Below are 23,849 nucleotides of genomic sequence, written 5' to 3' on the forward strand. Positions count from 1 at the left end.
ATTGTTGGGCCCTGCTTGAGATTCGGTTTTAAAATCTTCTCAACGATCAAGAATATACAACCGGTACATCACGCCTTAAGTACAAGGCATTAACTTGCTCTGGTGCACCACATGTAACAGCCGTTTTTCTCATTGACAGCGCTGCAGTCGATCGACTCTGGTGGTTTATTGGAGAAGCCGAGATGCTCCGGAGAAGGGTATTAAGGTTTGTAATTGGCAATTAGATCGCGATTTACTCACTTAATATCACCGGTTGTGCCGTGGAATCGAATTTAATGAAACCAATTATAAGGGCGTACACCAGTAACGCCGTTGTACATTGTTTAGTCGGATTCGTTGGGTGCGCGCTTTTTTAAGGACTGTGAAGGTCATCAGGAAGGGAGGCTATCGGTTATGTGTTTAGAAAATGGGACGAACCAGGCGCGAAGGGGAGAAGGGTGTTAATTGTCGATTTAACCCAATTTTAAGACAATCGGGGCATTAGAGGAAGAAAAGGTGAGCAGTGAAAAATGAGAGCAGGGGGTTAATTAATTGTATCGTGTTTTTAATAAGGAGTTATTGGTGGCAGTGAATTATATTTCTCTGGCCACTCTACTTTGGCAAAATTATAAAAATATTAAGAAATTTTATCTGCTCCCACTATAGTAAATAGACTAATAATACATTGTTTTTAATGAGGTAAGTGAGCTAACTTACCTCATTGTAATCTCAAATAATGTCAAAATGAATTGATTAAGAAATGTTAAAAAATAAAACCTAATCTTTATTTCATGAACCATAAAGAAATGTGGGAGCAGATAAAATGTTATACACCACGCAGCAGTTAAATATAATTTACCAGTCTCGGAGTCTATTGCCTGGCATCGCTCCGCTCGGGCGTAAAATCGTCCTGTCGGACTGGTAAATAATACTTACCTGCTTTATGGTGTAAATAACTATAGGAATATTCTGAACTAAATATTGATTACACATTTCACATTAATTTTCGGTTTGGAATAATCAAATCATGTTTTACGTAAATGTCACAGTGAAATCAGAGGTTCCCAACAAGTTTTCCATTAAAAAACCATGCATGTTTATTTTAAATTAAACTTTTTTATAAAATTGTTTTATTTCGTAAAAGCTATAAATTAGACACACGTCGTACGCAGCACCGCATCCGCGTCGTCGATTTATGCCAATCAAAACCATTTCCTAGTCCGAAGGCCTGTCCCGCAATTCCCCGCCTAATGTGTTCGAAATTAGAGGCCGCCAGTAATTAACACCGGATTAAATTAACCAATTAATTAAGCAAAGCAGACTTGCGTATATTACAACGTAATTGACAGTAATTGTCGTTGATCATCCTTTATTTCCGCGCGATATTTTCGAGAATTATGGCGTAATTGCGATCGTTACGGCCGAATGGTTTCGTCGGGTTTCCTACTATTCCATTCGAACGGCCCTAATGATGCGAGAGTCGCATTGATGAATAGAATATGAGAGTAATCGATTCCGCGATATTGGTACAATATACAAAACTATTTGTTTTGCTATTACCACCTATATTGTAAAGCCCCCTTGCTTCGTCAGTGACGTCACTTCAGTGGTGACAGATGTCTGGGGGTAAAGTAATCAGACAGGAACAATGCTGTGACCGACTTTAACTTTTGAATACATGTATACGTTTTAAAGGGTCAACGCATACAATTACTTGTAGCAATATCTAAGCGAATGAACTAAAAAAAATTAAATAAAAATGATTTTTGTTTTTGGTAATAAATTATATTGTATACTATCCTACTCTAAAAGTGTCGACGTAACTCAGATTTCATCTATCGTGGTTAATTACTTGCTTGTATATGAAATCATTACTTTATCATAGTACATTTTAAAAACCAAACGGCATTCACATGAATTCGTTTGATAAGATTTCCAGGAAAATATTTAGAATTAATTTGAATCAGTAAGTAGTAAGTAAAATTGGCTTCAAATAGAAACATGGCCGTACAAATTTCGTTGGTATCCCGCTCACATTTATGAAAAAATTAAGACGAAATTAACACGTCCTACCCCCGCAAACGCGATCCGTAAAGCATTAATCTTTTTGAACTCCCCGATCAAACGTGCTCTACTCGAAGCTTGGAGGGCGCTCCGAACGTCGGATGTACAAACAACGATTAATGTAATCTAACCAAGGCTCTATTGTTGTATAATTGAAACTTAATTGTGAGCTGTTTGTTAATGCCATAGGTTATGTTGTAATACAATTGTGTTATTGTTAAATCCGCCGCAAAATTGTTCTGGCCCGCGGCCGCCTACTTTGTTACCGCCGGGAATTTGTCAACGACAGTCAGCTGTTACCGCGACGCTCGGCATTTAACCGCGTGCTAGGGGCGGGCGGCGATGAATGATGTGCTCCTGCTGAGATTTTTTTTAATAAACGACCTTGCTTTTCAAACTACGATCTAGGGAACTTTTATTATCCCCACAAAGTGCGTCTGGAGATTCAATTTTAGAGGTTATGTGTTTCTGTCACGTACACCTTTTAGTGTATAGCCTATTGTTTCTGTATTGCTAAAAGTTGTTGAAAACACAGACAACATTAGTGATTATTTCAACTTTATTGATTCTTTAATTCTACGAGTTCACGGTAGTTATAGTGTCTAGTATCTTATCGATGGTGCATCTCGATTTTCATTGACGTTGAAGTGTAATTAGTAAGTTTAAACACCTTGTATAGCAGGGCTAACCGCACGAATTACTATTTACACTTCGTATAGCCGCAACGCATTTCAAAATGTAAATTTTCCCTGTTGACTAATTAATAATACCAATTCGTGCAATCCATCAAACACGTACATACAAATATTTGCCTGTTGGATCATGCGCTACATGTGAAACCTTGTCGCTGCTATTTTGTGGCGTCATAATTAATCATCAACTCCAAACTTGCCGCCTGATTCGTTAGGAGAGGTCCTAGTTTTCACAAGCGAGTGTCTGAATCGTTTGTCGATGGCAATTGTTTTGGCAGTGAAAATCAGAAGGGGGATATCGATACGTACGAATTAGTTATATTGATTTTTGTTTCAGTTTAAACTGTTATTTTTGGTGCCCGTCGAGGGGCAGTGTTCAATCAGAGTGCTAGTTCGATAAAGATGATTTATGTCCAAAGGGAATTTCGTGTTCCGACAAGACTTATAGGCCCTTTTCAAGGGTGGCCCAAAAATCTATTCACTTGTCAATTTTAAGCGGCCTGTACGGACCTTAAATGATTTATTTATATTAGAACCGGACAATTTGAGATCGTACGGACCCGTAATTCTTATATGTTGGAGGCAGGTGCCATAAATATATTTTGACAGATTAATCCAACAAATTACTTTTATTGCCTCGAAAAAAATCAGAGAGTAAGGTACCCTTTCCTGCCCACAACAAAGAATATTTAAACTTTTAAGATTGGAATTTTTGTATAATGAAATAAAATTATTTTAAATGCCATATTTCACTTTTAAATATCTTTGAGATTACAAGGACCAGGACCATTCATCACCACCCGATGATGACAGCCCACTAATCGAAACGCGCGTCAAACGCAGCGCGGCGTTCCCGTGTTTCGTACAAAGCTCGTTCGGCAACATTATTCCTGACCTAGATTTATTGATTTATAAATCACAGACTCACCCTCTCGTCGTTGACATACAGCGTGATGTTGGCTGCGGGGAAGGAGGGCGGCGCGTGGCAGTCGGCGATGAGGGGGCGCCCGTGCTCCAGCCCTGCCCTGTCCACGGTCACAACGGGCACTCCGACGGGGACAACTGAAACGAATCGCTGGTTAAAAACTTGCAGTTTCAATTGGCAAATAGAGTATCCCTAAATGAACGGTTTACCAAAGTTTCCTAACACTAAAAATGAGTTATTTATTAGAATGCAGGCAGGTTAATGCCTCTAAGAGGGCTCTTTAAAAGTGAGCCCTCTATAGCGTTTTCTAGATATTTACCAAACCGTTCGAAATAAAGCAATAAAATTGCTGTTTAAATTGTAATAACATTGTAACAAAACAAGTGCCATTATAAAGTATCAAAAAAGAAACCATAGAATAGCTATAATATTCGAATACAAGTAGTCAGTGTTTGACCAACCTTTTTAATTTATGTTTTCCATTATTTAATGTTTAATAAACTCGATATTTTTCTAAACCGAACTATCTATACAAGTTCCGCCAGTGGTACATTTCATTGTTTTATCTCGAAGGGTTCTGCAGAAAACAACTTTCAAGGGCTCACCTTTAAGGAGCCGTAGCCTCCTTAAAAAGCATACTTCATACATAGAGAGTTCAAGCATACTTTTCCTCTTAGTTTTAATCATAAAATGCTCTAATAAAATATTGCGGACTCATTGTACAAAGTACATTGAGCAAATAATAGTAAACATTTTCGTAAATTCGACAGAAAAATTAGTATTTTTCAGGTATCGAGGTCATTTTTGTTATAATTAAGGAAATGTTCCATGAAGATGGATTTGCAAACGCCATGAAAAAGTTCTAGCAAAACTCTTCCAACAACATGCACTGAATACCTGAGCGATCGCTTATGTGAATAAAAAATTAATAAAAAAATCACATTTGACCGGTTATTAGGTACCGAGTTAAATAACAGCCAAATACATGTTACTCCAAGGCACGTAATGAAATGTTTAATGCATCTAGATCAAATCTTGACTCTCTGGGTATCAGAGAGCTGGCGGGTTGTGGTAGGAGGAGGCAGAGGTCTGACTGTAAAGAACGACCCCGTTGAGCATGATATATCGTGTGGCGCTTTATCATAACTGGATGCGCGAGATGATGATAATGTAAGGAGAACGTAAGGGGGCAACAAACTCCCGCCGGCTCTTGCATTTCCAGATTTTCGCTCTGCCGGAACGCAAATAGACGCGCGATTTTGCTCGAGTTAGGCAAAACATCTCGCTGCTAATTAGTTATGGTGGAATATTCACCAGCCAGCTCGGATATGTTTTCATAGGAACTGAGATGGGATTTCGGCGTTATTTTCCTTGGAAATAGTCCACGGAAAGGTGTAAAAGATCTCTCGGACGTTAGATAGCTTGTATGATTGAAAAGAATTCTGACTTTTTAATTTTCGTTGTATATTGTATACAGGTGTTAATGATAAGTTTTGCCAAACTTTAATGGCGTATTCTACTGATGAAAATAATCAACTTTTGCCCTATAAAAATTTTTTATTCCGGTCGAGGGAACGAACCGGCCGAGCAATGGGTCCTCCTCTCCCAATCCAGTGATACCGATTATTCAGCAACTGTCTAACGATAAGGCTGTAACGAGGTGACGCTCCATCATGCATGTACCACAATAATTGACATAATCTCAATGGCACTTCTTCTAGAAGTGGTGGTAATTCTTCTTGTAGGAAACTTTGATAAGTTCTACCATAGGGTTATGGGTAAAAAGTAGGGACCAATCAAGTAATCGCCCACAATGCCTGCACAAACATTCAGAGAAAACTGTCCTTGGAATCGACTTGGAAAATAATATGCGGATTTTCATCCGCCCATTGGTGGTTATTATGATGACAATTCGAAATGGTTTCTCTTGCGAATTAAGCTTCATCGGTAAATAATATTAATAACTGAAAATCAAGCTGTTCGCATTGTTGTAAAAACCACTGACAAAATTCAATCCTCGGTTAATAGACATTTTCATTTAATGCATGAATTAATTAATAATATGTTCTAATTATTCTTCTCTCCGTGACATCTACTCGGGTGTGTCTCGAGGGTTCGTTTTGGGCCAATGCTGTTCCTTGAAGATATCACTACCATTCCACATTCTTTGTAAACCGTTTTTACACTGCAGTAGTGTATAGATAGTGGACTAGGGTGTCATTTCACTGCATCGTTATAATATATTTCTCTATCGTCAAACCGTCTCTCGGATGACCCGCAAAGGCGCCCTCTATTTTCTAACCGGCCGATTAAATATCTCTTTAATTAACGGTCGCCGAGATATATCTACTAGGCAGACATCGCCCCACACCGAGAATTGCCCATCTAGGAATGAGATTACGCGTAGTTGCTTTGATAGACCGCCGGCGTAGATCGATCAAGCTGTATTTATGGCGGGCTATTATCAAGAGACTTCCACTTTAGAATTCGGGCCCCCATAGAATCTACGGATTTACACGCGATTGCCGGCCTATGCATATTTACCTCCGCTAATATCAATCAATGTAGAATTCGGTACGTTTCCTATTAGTTTGCTGTATGTAAATGACTAGCGGAATATCCGGGCTGTTATATCGAGGCCCTGTTATCATTATTCTAGTCATTGTTGAACCGGTTTAACAGATGAGTATCGCTAAGTGAAGAGGCGTTAATACTCTAGGAAATGGTCGGATACAAATTGCTGGGTGAGGTTCAAGAGTTTTCGAGAGATAAAATAATTTCTTAGCATTTTATTATGTAATATTTTCCGCAAAAAAAAGCCAGATCCCCACTCAAAGCAGCGTAAATCGTCACTTTTAGGTCTGAAAAACGGAAATAGCTGCATCTCGTGCAGCTCGAAGAGTTTAGTATCTTCGTGGAGGATCAATAGGTGGTAGCATTTCTTTGTTTCGAATTCAAATTGAGTGTTCTTAAACCTTATTTTTATACAACTGGTATAGAACTGTCGAGTCAGGAGTTCCTCAAGGTTCCATTCTTGGTCCTTTATTATTCATCGTGTTCATCAATGATCTAGTTGAGAGATTAAATGTAAATTACAGCTATGAGGTTATAGTCTGCTGTACTAGACCATTGTGTACTTAGATCTCTAGGGCCATGGTGTTAAAAGGATTATCTCACCCGCCATATTGGATCCGCCATTTTAAATATTGTAAATGTAACTTCAGATTCGTATCAGCGATCTCTTTTTCTTAGGTTTCTGAATATCGAAGAATACGTCAATCTAATCAATTGGATTCCTCGGGAAGAAATAGACATATTCGAATGAATCAAAATATATTTTGAAGAAGAGGCGTAATGCTTTTAGATGCCATAATGAGTTCTGTGAAGAAAAATTACCTCGCGATGTAACGTAACCTCAAATATAGTGAGAAAAACCTTGTTTTTTTTGTACATTCAAGTTGGGATATCTCTAAAACCTGATGTGAAGGAGCAAAAAAACGTTTGTGTATAGTGGTCTAGTCAATCACACATTAAAATTTTTCCCCTTATTGCTGGTCAGGGTATACAGGGCGTCTCATTTTAAATTACGCATCTGAATACCTCGTCAATCGGAAGATAAACCTTACGAAAGTTGTTGGGTTGAAAGGGGGATATCGAATGATGACCTTCAATTTGATATTGACCTTCAAGGCAATTTAAAGGTTAAATCTAATTTTTTAAACAGGAACCTCTATTTTGACCCCGAATTCAGAAAGAACGCAAAATTTATCGTTTAGATAGGTACCTAAGGCTTTTTTTTAAAGACCTTCAAAGGTTATTTCAAGGACGAAATATTTTAAATTGATGAATCTAAATATCTCGTTAGGGAAGCCACCAATCCGAAAATAACTCTTACGAAAGTTGTTGAGTTCGAAGGGGGATATCGGATGGTGACCTTCAATTTGACCTTGACTTTCCAGGTCATTTGGAGGTCAAATCTAATTTTTTAAATGGAAACCTCTATTTTTGACCCCGGATTTAGAAAGACCGTGAAATTTTACGTTTAAATAGGTACTTATGGCTCGTTTACGTTTAAATAGATACGTTTGTTTACGTTTAGATAGGTACTTAAGGTTCTTCTTCAAGGTCAAATTGAAGGACATCATCCGATGTTCCCCCCAACAACTTTTGTAAGGGTTATTTTCAGATAGGTGGCTCCCCTGACGAGATATTCAGGTACGTAATGTAAAATAGTTTGTCCTTGAAATAACCTTTAACGGTCATTCCAAAAAGAGCTTATTTAAACATAAAATATTGCGTTTTTTTCTAATCTGGTTTCAAAAATAGATTCCTATTTAAAAAATTGATTTGACCTTCAAATGACCTTGGAGGTCAATGTCAAGGTCATATTGAAGGTTACCATCCCAACCTATCAACTTTTGTAAGGATTATTATCGGATTGGTGGCTCCCCTGACGAGATATTCAGGTGCGTAATGTAAAATAGTTTGTCCTTGAAATAACCTTTAAAGGTCAATCCAAAAAAGAGCCTATTTAAACATAAAATATTGCGTTTTTTCGAATCTGGGGTCAAAAATAGAGGTTCCTATTTAAAAAATTAGATTTGACCTTCAAATGACAGTGGAGGTCGATGTCAAGGTCAAACTGAAAATCACCATCCGAACCCAACAACTTTTGTAAGGGTTATTATCAGATTGGTGGCTCTCCTGACGAGATATTCAGGTGCTTAGTTTAAAATGGGACACCCCGTATAGTCCGCAGGGTAGTTGTTTCCTACAATGTCAACAGTTAAGAGTCTTGGTTATGAGGTAAAATATTTTTTGCATATCCAGATTTCTGGTATCGAAGAACATTGTTTGACTTAATTTGATTGGCTCCTGAGGGATATATTTTGAGTTTATTTGAATGGCACCTTCAATACCTTCAAAATAAGTGTCCGTTTTATTTCCTGTTTTCTGCCGTGACCGTAAGCAGCTTTCGGGCCCACGACGCATCCGATAACTCCTAACTAGCCCACAGCGAGGCTGGTTAAGTGAGGACGTGACGGATGCCATTGTCTCGCGCTGGTAGGCGTCCATTATGCCGGTTTTATTGTCGAGCGTTTTCCCGGCGTCGCGCCTGACCAAATTACACGCCGCGATAAATATATTCCGCGATTCCCATTAATCTTGTATTCACGGCCGCCTTGATGTGCCTTGAACACAGGGTTCGGGCGCAAAACAACATGTTTTGAGGAATTAATTCGGTACGCGGGTAATTATGCCGGCCATCAAGTCTCCTCCGGTGACGGAAATAATGAGGGGCGCCGTTAGAGACGTCGCGACCGTCGGGGTACATTAGATTTTAATCGGCAACTTGCTTTATACAGTGTGTATCAGCCAAATGGAATAAATTCAATAATAAACAAATGAGGGCGTGTTCGAAAAAACGCTCGGACCCGGCGATTGGTATTTTTAGTTGCGCATTTTTTTCATTTGAGGGTTGCTTTCGCTGTACATCAAAAATAAAACGCTCTCTCAACGGTACAAATAAACTATTTTTATTGAAAAACTAAGCTTGTGGAAAAGACGAGTGTTCGTTGGAGAGTCCCCGTATGTGGAGTCGGTCGTAGGTATATGAGTACGCATCTGGTCGCCGGCGCCAGTCCGCCGTAGACCCTTCCTGGAACGCTGGTGCGCCCGGCGGCGTCCGGCTGGTGCTCTTGACGTAATGCTTAAAAATGGGTCACTTGCGAACATGTGTACCCACATCAACAAAAACTTCCTATACAGGGGGTGTCATGTACCAACTTTCTCATTTTAATGCAACAACCTGTATATTATTCAATTTTTGGATTCTTCATAAAATTTTAGACATATTTCATATACAATGTCATATACCTATCTTCAACTGTTTCGGAAATATTGAGTATTTTCAGATTTATTGCAAAATTTAACATTAAAAGAAAATTATTTGATTACAGAAATTCGCTACAACACACTCAAAAACTAATAAGTAATACTGTTTATTTATTGATAATGTAAAAAAGCAAAAACAACATTAATGTCAGTATAAGAGATGTTCAAAATGCTCGCCGCGAACGTCTTGGCAACATCCTGATTATAAATAGAAAATTTCTCAACATCTCAGGCGTGACCGATCTAATTGCAAGCGTTGTTCGTCTTCTTAAGTCAGCAAAGTCGAGGAATTTAGTTTTGTATACAATACTTTTGACATATCCCCATAAGAAGAAGTCTAATGGTGTCAGATAAGGGGATCGTACTGGCCTTTCCATCGATCCTCGCCTCACTATCAACCGATTTGGAAATATTCGGTTGAGGTACTGCCGGACATTGATTTGGTAATGGGGCGGTGCTCCATCTTTCTTCCATATCATATTCGCTGGAACTTGTGGGTTTGCTGGGTCAGAATATAAGTTTGTCAAAGTTGGCACGACATTATCTTGGAGTAGTGCTAAATGATTATCGCCATTCAAATTGCCATCAAAGGAAAAGGGACCTATGACATAATCTCCAACAATTCCTGCCCAAACATTAACTTTTTCAAGGTATCGCGTTTCGGGATATGTTCTTGAGTAATCCAGTGAGGATTTTCATTAGACCAATAGCGGCAATTACGGCCGATAAGTAGGTTGTGCCTCGGTCGCACTAAATGACGTCACGAAGAATTCTTGACTACGTGACAAAATTTAAATCATTACATAATTTTGCTATAATTAATTTATAGCATTAAAGAAATTATTTCTTTTTAGCCACTGTTGTCGGTTTTGATTACGAATTTATCCAGTTCTAAAAGAAATAAAATTTTCATGCAAGTTGTCTGTTGTGGTCAATAACGAGACGCATATGCAGAGGTACCGGCTTCGCGTTTCAATTAGGCCGTTTGTTTTTCCGAATTAGGGGGGGCGCGGAATAAAAAGTCCCCGTACAGCGGACGCAATTACCAACCTCGTTATGATGTATGTTTCAATTTTATTAAAATATATTTTATAAAACGCGCATACATTTGAAGAGCGCCGCATAACAACCAACGTATTCGGATTGGTGCTAATTTGGCATATACGCCCTGTTTTTGAAACCTAGCTGGTTTAATTGTATCGTAAATAATTTCGTCTTTTGAACAGTTTCATTTTTTTTGCAATATTGTTTTAATCCAGCCACTGGTTGTAGCATAACAACCCCGGGTTCGATCAAAAAAAATAATTAAACGTAGTTGTGGCCAAAAATATGTGATCGTCATAAGGAATACCTACGTTGTATGTATTTATTTTTTTTATTGACCGGCAGGCGCTGGCTACTAACTTTCTTTGAGGGGATGTATGGTTTAATTTTATAAAACAAAAGCAGAGTAAATACACCTAACTCTATTATTTACGTACAACAATCTTCAAATCAAACATGTGACAAAGAACAACAAAAACATTAACTACCATTTAACATAAAATGAGAGTGCCAGGCTCACCTAGAGCTTCTGCGGGGAAAGAGCATGGCAGAGAAACCCACGATCGTTGCTCTTACCACCCAAATATAAATGCAAAACAACCGCCAACCAAAAGGCATAAATTAAGAATCTTTGCTAATGATAATTAAGACTGAACTTATTTAATTTCTCACTAAATGTCATCTCACTCAAATTAAACAGACACACTTCCAAGTAAAACTGAAGAGGTTTGGTGTTAGTTAGCCGGCAGAGCCGGAAGGTACTGGAGTGGTACGGGAAGCAATCCAGCTATAGTTGAGATTTCGGAAGATCTGTTAGCAATTCTTTTTTTGTATTTAATTATTCTTTTTTTTTCAGATTCGTTCCTCACGGGCGAAAATGTTAGTGAATTCAACAAGGCCCTTATATGCGTCTTGACATAAAGTGAGCACAAGAAATCAAAGAACAACNGACATATCCCCATAAGAAGAAGTCTAATGGTGTCAGATCAGGGGATCGTACTGGCCATTCCATCGATCCTCGCCTCCCTATCCACCGATTTGGAAATATTCGGTTGAGGTACTGCCGGACATTGATTTGGTAATGGGGCGGTGCTCCATTTTTCTTCCATATCATATTCGCTGGAACTTGTGGGTTTGCTGGATCAGAATATAAGTTTGTCAAAGTTGGCACGACATTATCTTGGAGCAGTGCTAAATGATTATCGCCATTCAAATTGCCATCAAAGGAAAAGGGACCTATAATATAATCTCCAACAGTTCCTGCCCAAACATTAACTTTTTCAGGGTATCGCGTTTCGGGGTATGTTCTTCAGTAATCCAGTGAGGATTTTCATTAGACCAATGGCGACAATTTTGACGATTAGCATGACCGTGATCACATTTTTATCTAACATACGTTCTACTATCAAAATCGTCTTCCATGAGCTCTTAAATTGGTTTCATTTTATAGGGATGCATTTTATTTTCTTCTAATATTCGAATAATCGATGAATGGTTAACATCGAACATTGGGGCTGCCTTTCGACTAGAAGTATCTGGGTTTTCCTCAACTTCAAGCATAATAGCAACAAATTGGTATCATCACTTATTGCATTGGCAGCTGCTTTTTTACCTACCTTCCATGTCCAAGCTCGCGAAACTGCTTTTCATTGTTAAGCTCCTCAAAAATTAAGTACAACAGAAAGTTTATCATTATGTTGTATCATCTGGTCTCTTCAATTTTTAAAATGAATGAGGTGGCATCCAGCTAATTACCTCGAGAGAGCATGTCTGTCTGAAATCGTGTTAAGTCTCCATAAATAAAGTACGAAAAATGTATGAGATTTTACTCTTGACAAAATCGTAACTAACTAGCTTTGAGGCAACATGAGACTATGACAAGTTCTATGACGGTCTTTGACCTTTTTTACTATATATACTTGATGACATAACCTAGTGGCCATGATAATATATCTCTAAAACCATAGATAAATCATGTTAAGTGCCCGTAAAGAAAGCACGAGAGCAACTATGGCATTCTGTGACTCTTCAGTTTTTTTGTTCTTTACAACAGAAATTTTGTATTTCTATCAAAATTGTAACTTACTATCTCGGAAGTATGTTAAGTCTATCATAGAAAAAAACGATGGCAAGTTCTAAAACTTCCTCTGTTTCCTTTTGGTCAGTATAACGGAAAATTGGTATCACTTGATCAAGCAGCTTCAAAAACAACACTTAGGTTTCTCTGCAGCTTTAAGTAAATCGTGTTAGTTAAATCATGACAGTAAATATGACATTATATGCCCTCATAATCCTTTTTGTTCTTTATGATGAAAAATTTGCCTCGGTCGCACTAAATGACGTCACGAAGAATTCTTGACTACCTACGTGACAAAATTTAAATAATTAAGTACATAATTTTGACCGGCTATAATTAATTTATAGGATTAAAGAATTTTTTTTAACCATTGTTGTCGGTTTTGACTACGAATTTATGCAGTTCTAAAAGAAATTAAATTTTCATGCAAGTTGTCTGTTGTGGTCAATAACGACACGCATATGCAGAGGTACCGGCTTCGCGTTTCAATTAGGCCGTTTGTTTTTCCGAATTAGGAGGGGCGGAATAAAAAGTCCCCGTACCGCGGACGCAATTACCAACCTCGTTATGATGTATGTTTCAATTTTATTAAAATATATTTTATAAAACGCGCATACGTTTGAAGAGCGCCGCATAACAACCAACGTATTCGGATTGGCGCTAATTTGGCATATACGCCCTGTTTTTGAAACCTAGCTAGTTTAATTGTATCGTAAATAATTTCGTCTTTTGAACAGTTTCAATTTTTTTGCAATATTGTTTTAATCCAGCCACTGGTTGTAGCATAACAACCCCGGGTTCGATCAAAAAAAATAATTAAACGTAGTTGTGGCCAAAAATATGTGATCGTCATAAGGAATACCTACGTTGTATGTATTTATTTTTTTTATTGACCGGCAGGCGCTGGCTACTAACTTTCTTTGAGGGGATGTATGGTTTAATTTTATAAAACAAAAGCAGAGTAAATACACCTAACTCTATTATTTACGTACAACAATCTTCAAATCAAACATGTGACAAAGAACAACAAAAACATTAACTACCATTTAACATAAAATGAGAGTGCCAGGCTCACCTAGAGCTCCTGCGGGGAAAGAGCATGGCAGAGAAACCCACGATCGTTGCTCTTACCACCCAAATATAAATGCAAAACAACCGCCAACCAAAAGGCATAAATTAAGAATCTTTGCTAATGATAATTAAGACTGAACTTATTTAATTTCTCACTAAATGTCATCTCACTCAAATTAGACAGACACACTTCCAAGTAAAACTGAAGAGGTTTGGTGTTAGTTAGCCGGCAGAGCCGGAAGGTACTGGAGTGGTACGGGAAGCAATCCAGCTATAGTTGAGATTTCGGAAGATCTGTTAGCAATTCTTTTTTTGTATTTAATTATTCTTTTTTTTTCAGATTCGTTCCTCACGGGCGAAAATGTTAGTGAATTCAACAAGGCCCTTATATGCGTCTTGACATAAAGTGAGCACAAGAAATCAAAGAACAACCCAATCATGATAAAACAAGTTAAATGTGAAACAAAGAAGTCGTTAATGAAATATCTGGGCAGTCACGACAATATACATATTTTAACATGTAATAAATAATGAACAATCTCGTAATAATAATTGTAACAATTTTATATTAGAAATATATACACCCCTGAGCGTAAGACAATGAAGTCTAAACATAAGTATACAGAATTATTATCATGAAACATCTATATTTTACGAACATCGTAATCATGACAAAAACAAGTTAGATGTGAAACAAAGGAGTCGTTATTGCAATGTCTGGCAGTTACGACAATATACATGTATTTTAACATGAAATAAATAATGAGCAATCTTTAAGAATAATTATATCAATTTTACCTTAGAAAAATATATGCCCTTGAGCATAAAGCAATGGAAGCTAAACATACAAAGAATTATTATCATGAAACATCTATAAACATCACAATCATAAGATTACATTGAACAATTAACAACAAAGTACTTAAAGAATATTACCTGATAACTAATACCGGTTAAACACTTAATTTTCCACTACTTCAATATTTTTCAGACTACACTGATCATCTTGCTTTTCACTCCGCGCTGTCCTCACTTCAATTGCCAATCGTCGACTCTTTTGGTTTCCTTCCAGAATTCCCTACCTAAGCGCTTGTTTTTTGTGCTTCCTTCTACCGACCGTTAATATTACTTTTTCATTGTTGTGCAACATCCATGTAAAGGTGACGTCGAAGTTGATAAGATAAGTACGCTTTTGCACATGGTAAAGAGTAAAGTATCTAGGATTTTGTAATATTTTTCTAATACGTGTAAAATTTTATACTGTGCTGAATTGTAATCCGGTAAAAAGAAATGTTATGTTTTAACGTAATCTTGATCTTATCGTTTTAGTAATTTTAAATTTTATCAAAATTTCTCTTAAATAACTATTGTAATATTGAAGGAAACGGTTACAAACTTATCTTCACTATTAAAATTACGTTTTACAGACTCAAATCTAAAATTTCATAACCGAATTATGTTAATACGATTACAGAAACATCGAGAAAATAACTCTATTATCGTTAATTAAAAGAACTTTCCCATTCCTGTCTTTATACTTCGAAACTTTTTTGAAACGCCCCCGCTACCGTTGCTTTTTAACATTAAAAAAACGAAATTAAATTAGGTTGCTTTTATCGACATTAAAAGAAATATTGCCTCGAGTTATTTTATTCCTGCAGATTCCTGCTAGAATAACTTGATGATATACTGCCGGTTCTAAATCGTATTATTTATAGAGATCAGTACAAATAAATTCACGTCATCTATCTTAACTGAAAAGAATGAAAAATGAGATTCCGCAGGCTAGCTTTTAGTTTAATGACACATTTTTTACGAGCCCGATATAGGATATAAACTTATAAATGTTTTATGTCAGCCTCTCACAACTATAAATAAATCCAATTCTCGTTAATTCAATCCAGAATTTATTCGGTAGTCTGGACGGACAGAAAATCCAGTAACTTAATATTGTAAAAGTATGTTTCCCCTGACCATCGTTACTTGATAAGCGAAATATACAGTGAGTAGATCGCTAGAAATAAATGTTCCTTTTCTCAAATTTCTTCATGAAAACAGATTTTTTTAATCAATTTATACATACTATCACCGTGTTAACTGTAAAGTCATTCCTGTGCTGCAAACAGTGATCAAGCTTATGTTGATGCGAAACTATTGGTCTAAACGAGTTGAACAGCCAAAGATACGCTTTCATACAAAACCGACAATTGTTCACTTTGTTACAATACGTAAAGTTCACCTAAACCAGGTCAATGTTAGAAATCATGACACCGAGATTCACAAACCAAACGCAGTGCTTTAAAAAATAGCAACACACTTTATTAAAACCTTAAAACCATTTTAAATGATAATTCAAATCTAACAGATTCATAAGTATTTTTATTTATTTTTTAATATGAACATTTGTTTGAAACAGCAGGAATTATTTTAACACATAAATTATATCGTCGTTCAACTAGTTCTGCAAACTCTTAAAACGCATGGCCTTCTCGATGTTTACAAGCCGTTCATATTCAATTTCGACTGTTCCATTCGAGATAAGGGAGATTCGATTTAAACTTATATAGGGCCATTTAAATAAAGAAAATAGATGGCCATAAAATCAGCTGACGTAAAAATAAGTACTATCTTGTGAATTGGAAGGATAACATAAAGTTATAGGGTATTAAAGTAATCCCCAAGTTTTAAATTAATTGCCAGAGGGTTTAATAGGATTTATTTCTTTATTGTCTCGACAGGAAATTGAAATTTATTTTGCCCAGGTATCCTTTTAAGGCAATAAATATGTTTTTTTGTAAATCAGTAAAAATAACATTTTATACTTGTTACAATTTATGTTTATATAGGAACTATATTGATTTTTTATACATCAGCCAAATGGAATAAATTCAATAATGAATAAATGGGGGCGTGTACGAAAAAACGCTCGGATACGTCGATTGGTATTTTTAGTTGCGCATTTTCATCAACAAAAACTTTTTATACAGGGCGTGTCATGTAACAGTAGTCAATACCAACTTTCTTATTTTAAATGCAACACCCTGTATATTATTCAATTTTTGGAATCTTCAGAAAATTCAAGACATATTTCTGTACAATGTCCTATACCTATCTTCAATCCAAAAACTGAATAATACAGGGTGTTCCTAAATAAGTGTCGCAACGGAAAACTGTAAATTCCTCATGAAAAAAGAAACAATATTTTCCTCTTCCATTTTTCTCTCCGGGCTTTCGTTTTCGAGATACACGGTGTCAAAACTTTAATTTTTTTTTGGTTTTTCGCCAATATCTTAGGAATGGTTTGAACTACATGACTGAGCTTTTGTACACATGTTACCACTATTAATAGCTACTTTTTCGCACCCTTCTCGAATTCATTGGACGTGCCAGTGGTGGAGATTTTANATAGGGTATTAAAGTAATCCCCAAGTTTTAAATTAATTGCCAGAGGGTTTAATAGGATTTATTTCTTTATTGTCTCGACAGGAAATTGAAATTTATTTTGCCCAGGTATCCTTTTAAGGCAATAAATATGTTTTTTTGTAAATCAGTAAAAATAACATTTTATACTTGTTACAATTTATATTTATATAGGAACTATATTGATTTTTTATACTGTGTGTATCAGCCAAGTGGAATAAATTCAATAATGAATAAATGGGGGCGTGTTCGAAAAAACGCTCGGATACGTCGATTGGTATTTTTATATTAAAAGCAACACCCTGTATATTATTCAATTTTTGGATTCTTCAGAAAATTCTAGACATATTTCTGTACAATGTCCTATAGCTATTTTCAATCCAAAAATTGAATAATATACAGGGTGTTGCATTTAAAATAAGAAAGTTGGTATTGACCACTGTTACATGACACACCCTGTTTAAAAAGTATTTGTTGAAGAAAATGCGCAACTAAAAATACCAATCAACTTGTCCGAGCGTTTTTCCGAACATGCTCCCATTATTATTGAATTTATTCCATTTCGCTGATACACACTGTATACGATGGTTGAAAAAGCGACATTAGGCATAATGCTGCCAGTGTTGACAAGTGTTGATTGTCAATGTAGAGGTCCTTTAATATCTCATGAACCGCGAAATGAGCGAAAGGCGTGGCGTATCCCCATAATTCTTCTAATAAGCACGTTGTGAAAACATTGACTCAGAACTAGACCATGTGCATCATTACAAGTAGAAATGAACTAAGGCGCTCGGGCGATGAATAAAGTCAACTGGCGAACGTTCGTTATATATATTTTTATTGTTTAAATTAAAATAATAAAGAATAGGGCATTTTATTATGATATTTGTAATCGGATCAAAGGCTTGTTTACGCTAGAGCTCGAGAGAGGCTGTGAATAATAGGTGTAATGTTTTTAGGACGTAGAATAATTTAGACGACGGTCGGAATTATATTTCTGCGCATATGAAGGTCAAAGCTCATAAGATTTTAAAACATCTCTAATGATACTTTCGTCAATGAACGCCATCTATTGTTTGACAGTTGAAACATATCACCCCATCTGTTGTCATAAGATTATAATACACCTATCATAGGAAACTAATAGGTAGCGTATGGCATTAAAGGGAACATACCCTGTAAGAAATAATTCGCCTCCAGAAGCGATTTCCTTGCGGCGTATTATGCGGCATGCATTTTTTTCTCCTGCATATTTGCAATGCAGATAAGACGACGCTCTTTAGCATTAGGGGATATTTATTTTTCGTGCCGTCTACATAACAGTTTTGCAACGCAAATTGGTATTTACCGAGCGACCTGTCATTTTTAATTTTAATTTTTTTACAGGAACATCGTCGGGTATAATAAGCCGTAATGCGATTAGGCAGAGGTCTAAGAAAATCGAATTAAAAGTTTGTTTTAAATTTTAAAAAGTAATAACACGAAAATGGCGGCTTTTTAGAAACGACTTATTTTTTTCTTAGAAATACCAACCAGAATTAAAAACTTTTTCAAAAAACTCAGTGGCGTCGAAATTTTAGGCTTTTAGCTATCCTTTATACAGGCTTTTACAAATTCGCTTCTCACTACAGGGATCTCGGAAACGGTAAAAGATACGAAGTAGCTTAAATGGGGCAAAGTTGCGTAATCAGGGGACCAACAATATGCCTCTAAAAAATCAAGGCTAACATGATTAGTTTTCGAAATATTTGAAAAAAAAAACGAAATTTTGTAAATCCGTTTTTGTTTCATTTCAGCCTTATTTGAGGTGATATTGAAAAAATAACACTTTCTCATTGCCACTTTTTTCCCTCTACCGAATGGCATAATCAATTTTTATGTGTAACGTTTCGTCTCTCCAGGACCATCATCAACTTCATTTTTTTAAATACGACCCTGGAAATTTTTTACATTTTTTGCAAGCCTTCATGACCCCCAATACTGTACTGCCTCAGCCCGAACCAGATTCAGACGTTTTGTCTGTTTTTTGTAAAGCTTGTTTTCGATTTGCAGAAGAGGATTTAAAAGCGGCAATCATTGGTTTAGTTATTTTAATATTTTTTACATCATCGTTATTATTAACAATAATAAAATCATGTACAGATCTTTGAGATATAAGACTTTGTACTTGTAGATTCTCAACTAGGAATTCATCGTTGAAAGAAAAACTGCGTTCTACAACAGCATTTCCATGAAAAAATACTAATATTCGTTTTGCAAATTCGACAAAATTCGCAGATATTTTTTGCTCAGCACACAGTTTCATAAAAAATTCATCTAGCTGATGTTTTTTCTCATCAAAACTTTAATAATTCTTTTTTTACAGCGTCATTTTCTATAAATTTAAGGTAATCCTTTTCAATTTCTTCAGCAATAAGTTCACCAAAGTGGTTATGCTCGATTAAAACTTGAATCCGAATTTTAGCAATTTTCGGATTCAACATAACATTAGGAGGAAAAAAATTAAATTAATTAAAAATTGTAATTAAATAAAATGATTGCGAAAAAATTTTTCAAGGATCATTAGTTCGATTCAAGGAGATCTGAAGTATTTCAAGTAGATTAAATCCATTCAAGGAGTTTTCAAGGTTTTCAAGGGATTCAAGGAGCAGTAGAAACTCTGAATAAAAATCAAATTGCTTTTTTCTATTGCTTTACGACAATTTTTTTTATCCTTTAATTTTATGACTATGGTATTTACGTCAAATATTTGTAAAGTTAAACAATTGTATGAAGATTACAATAAAAACAGTTATGGCAGTGCCACTTTGTATCTGCCGCGAAAATATTTCAAAAACTGTCAAGGAATCACTTCCGCCAACATAATAGAACGATACTCCACACGGAGGAGTGTTTTATTACACCGAACTAAATGTAAGTAAGAAAAACGCTACATTTGCGGTCCCGCATGCATTTTCCACTTTCGCGCTAACCCAGATTTCCCGTTTTCTGTTTATCCGGGAACCATGTGCGACCGCGCTCGTGACTCCCAGCTGTCTAACCGTGAACAGGAAATAAATTGCGTTTCATTGTGCATAAAGTGCAGTAACTTCATCGCAATCTGTCACTTATATTACCCCCGACAACCCGTGAGCCGTTCGCGCCCAGATACACATCCGAAACATGCATATTCAACGCCAGCCCGGCGTCTACAAGGATTCGGTTCATGGTTATGCAGCTGGTTAGGCCGGGCGCGCCGTGGCTTGGCTTGGCGCGACATGGTTTGGCGTGGCGTGGCTTGGCACGGCATGGCTTGGAACGGTGTGGCTTGGCGTGGCGTGGCGCGGCTTCCTGCCAGTCCCAGAAGTACGCAGAGGATTGTACAGATTTTCGAGATCAAACACGTATACACAATTTTTTTTTAACTTTTTTATACTAATTCAAGTAAAGGTATGGCACAATATTTTCTACATTTTAAAGACTCCTAAAATTTTATCTTAGAACAGTGTTCAACAACCTTTCTCTTTTTATAGAGAGTTTGCTATCTCTTGCGACGTCTATTGCGGATTTAGAGTTTTAAATAATAACGATTTTTAGCCAAATACAAAATTCACAAGTCTACTTTTTTTCATTAATTTAGTATTCCATACCAAATGTTAAGTTTTTGCGAATACTGCCTCTTTGCGTTTATAATGAATTCTGGATTCTAAGCTGACCAATTACGACAATTTTGGGACAAAATTACCCCATTTGTAGTAAAAATTAGGTTTTACCAGAAATGTTGCTATATCTTAAAAACTAACAACTTTAGGCGTAGAAAATACTTAATAGTTGAAGTGGACCGATATATGAATCAAATAGAACAATAAAATACAAGGTGTTCCACTTGAAAAATTTTAGAAAATCAAGTTTGAATTTTCTTAAAATGACGGTATTATAAAAATGCCCTGTATAAAATATCGATATTAGCTAATATAGGAATCTTTTTCTGTCTAATATTTTTGCTCCAAGTGTTAGTAGTTGAAAGTTAATACAACTTCTTCGAAGTCATGTTTTTACAAAATTCGAAGGATTTTCTACATAACTTGGCAACCCCGCACTAAACTGTTAAACTGTTTATATTGCCCATATACATACAGGGTGTTTCAGAAAGACCTCTCGTAAATTCAGGGGGTGATGGTAACTTTATGTCTATCTCCTCTTGTTTTCGAGATACAGAGCGACAAAATAAAATTTTTTAAATAGAATTTTTACGAAAATTTCCAAACGGTACAAAATATTTTCATGAAATTTGGTATTCCGGGGTTTTTAAAGATGCCAAATACGCTGTTCTAATTATTTTTTAGATATTTCATAGAGGGCGCTAGTTATACTACATTCCTATTACATTTTAAGTTCTAATTTTTTTAAGGTTAGGTTTTTTTCCATTCGGGATCCAATTTCTAATGCACAATTTTATTTTCTAAAAATAATGTACTCTTGTTAGAACTTCCTAATGTGGACGGTTTTCGAGGAAAAAGGCTTCAATTAAACTTACAATATTACGGTGTATAAAATAAGTGACTTTTCTCAAAGTAGGCTTATGTCAAAACTTATTGATGGATGTCTCATAAACAACGCATACATTCTCAGTAATATTTTAAACTCTAATGAACTTTATATCAAAATTTTAGTGATTGTTAGCGATTCTAGTTAGTAATGACAGATATGTATAATTACAGTCACTAAAATTTTGATATAAAGTTCATTCGAGTTTAAAATATTACTAAGAACGTAACCTTAAAAAAATTAGAATTAAAATGTAATAGGAATGTAGCATAACTAACGCCCTCTATGAAATATCCAAAAAATAATGAGACTAGCGTATTTGGCATCCTTAAAAACCCAGGAATACCAAATTTCATAAAAATATTTCGCACAAAAATTTTATTTTGTCGCTCTGTATCTAGAAAACAAGAGGAGATAGACATAAAGTTCGTAAGACAAAAAATTTTTATTTTTAGTCGTACTACCACCCACTTAATTTACTGGAGGTCTTTCTGAAACACCCTGTATAGCAACATAGAAACATTTCTGAGAAAATTCTATACAATTTTCTCAGAAATCCATATGTTTAAAAATATACAGGGTGTTCCATTTAAAAAATGTTATATTTGGCGTGTCCCGTTTTTACTCATCGCCCTGTGTTTTTCAAATTAATTTTGTCCTTTAGTTTTTTGATCCTGTACAATTTTTATATAAACTTTATTTCTGTATTACGGATTTATTTTACTTTTTCACATTAATGGCCCACCCCGTATATTTTTTCTCAAAAAATCACTAATATGAAATATTATAATTTTTGCTCTTAAAAAAGAACGTAGTACGCCTTGAATTTTGTGGGATCACGCTCATTTTCCTTCACAAAGCACACTTCTGGTTAAAATCGCACAATAAATAAAGATTTTACAGGGCGAGTAAAAACAAATGGGTCACATTGTATATATCAATGCACTCAAATTTGCAAAAAAACGGAGGTACATTGGAAAACGGAGCTATGCACAAAATTTTACATTTAAGCCAGACATTTTGCGAGCCGGTAGGTCGGGACGACAGCTCGACCTTCTCCGCAATAACATTCGGTGACGCAACGATGAAAACATTAATTCTCCTGACAGCGCGCCGCACACGATTGCGTAAGCCTTTTCTTAACAGTCAAATTCATTCATCATAACGACGACGTCTACGCCTCCGTCGGATTCCCCGGCATTATCGAGTTACAGGGGCTTTTTTCGCGCCCCCCCCCCCCTAACGTTCGCGCTCGCATCCGGTCTACCCCGTGGGACGAATCGCGTGTTCTCAGACTATATATCCGCGGCTTCAATCCGACTAGCGACATCGCTCCTAATGTAATTGTTATGCCCTTACATTAAGCCGAGGCACCCGCCGGCAATTTCTTGCGGGGGCCCTTAGAACCAATTTGAATACGATCTAGATTAGTCGCTCCGTAAATATCTCCTGCCAGAGGTTAAACTGTTCAGCGTAGGAGATACGTATCACTGCGTCGGATGTAATCTTGCTATCTTCATCAATAGACGTAAGTAAACCAACACGGGTGGGTTGTCGGCGACGCCCCTGGTCTACGGTGTATCTCAAATTGGATGGCTTGGTTTATCCCCATTATCTAATAATTTCATTTCGTCTAACTCATATCTGTGCGTCACCGTGAGCTATTTCTGCAACATGAGATATGTATTCTTCATTTACATATTTAATTACCTCCGGTGTGACACGAGGATCTAATTTGGGGCCATTTATGTTCTACATCTTAAAAATCTTGTGTAAAACCGTACTTATCGTATCAACTTCGACGTCACCTGTTACGTGGGTGTTGTATGATAATGAAAACGTAAAATTGACAGTTGGTAGAAGGAATCGCAAAAACAAACGCTTAGGTGGGGAAGGAAGGAAGCCTAGATAGTTGAAGTAGTGAAAAATCAAAGTGTTTAACCCGTATTAATTAACAGGTAATATTCTCTAAGTACTTTGTTGTGAATTATTCTATGTAATCTTATGATTGTGATGGTTATAGATGTTCAATGATAATAATTCTTTGTTAGCTTCCATTGCTTTATGCTCAAGGGCATATATTTTTCTAAGGTAAAATTGTTACAATTATTATTAGCGATTGCTCATCATTTATTACATGTTAAAATATGTATAT

General features: G+C 36.2%; 1 protein-coding gene across 1 annotated transcript in view; it reads right to left on the reverse strand.

Annotated features, from left to right (window-relative positions):
* Nucleotides 1-3,651: 3,651 nt before the first annotated feature.
* Nucleotides 3,652-23,849, reverse strand: part of LOC108917254 — an 81,357-nt gene continuing 61,159 nt past the window's right edge. The window contains exon 4 of the mRNA XM_018723760.1: nucleotides 3,652-3,797. Within this exon, the coding sequence (XP_018579276.1) occupies nucleotides 3,652-3,797 (146 nt within the window). The remainder of the gene's footprint in view (nucleotides 3,798-23,849) is intronic.

This window comes from Anoplophora glabripennis, unplaced genomic scaffold (assembly GCF_000390285.2).
Source record: "Anoplophora glabripennis isolate ALB-LARVAE unplaced genomic scaffold, Agla_2.0 scaffold22, whole genome shotgun sequence".
NCBI classification, from domain to species: Eukaryota; Metazoa; Arthropoda; class Insecta; order Coleoptera; family Cerambycidae; genus Anoplophora; species Anoplophora glabripennis.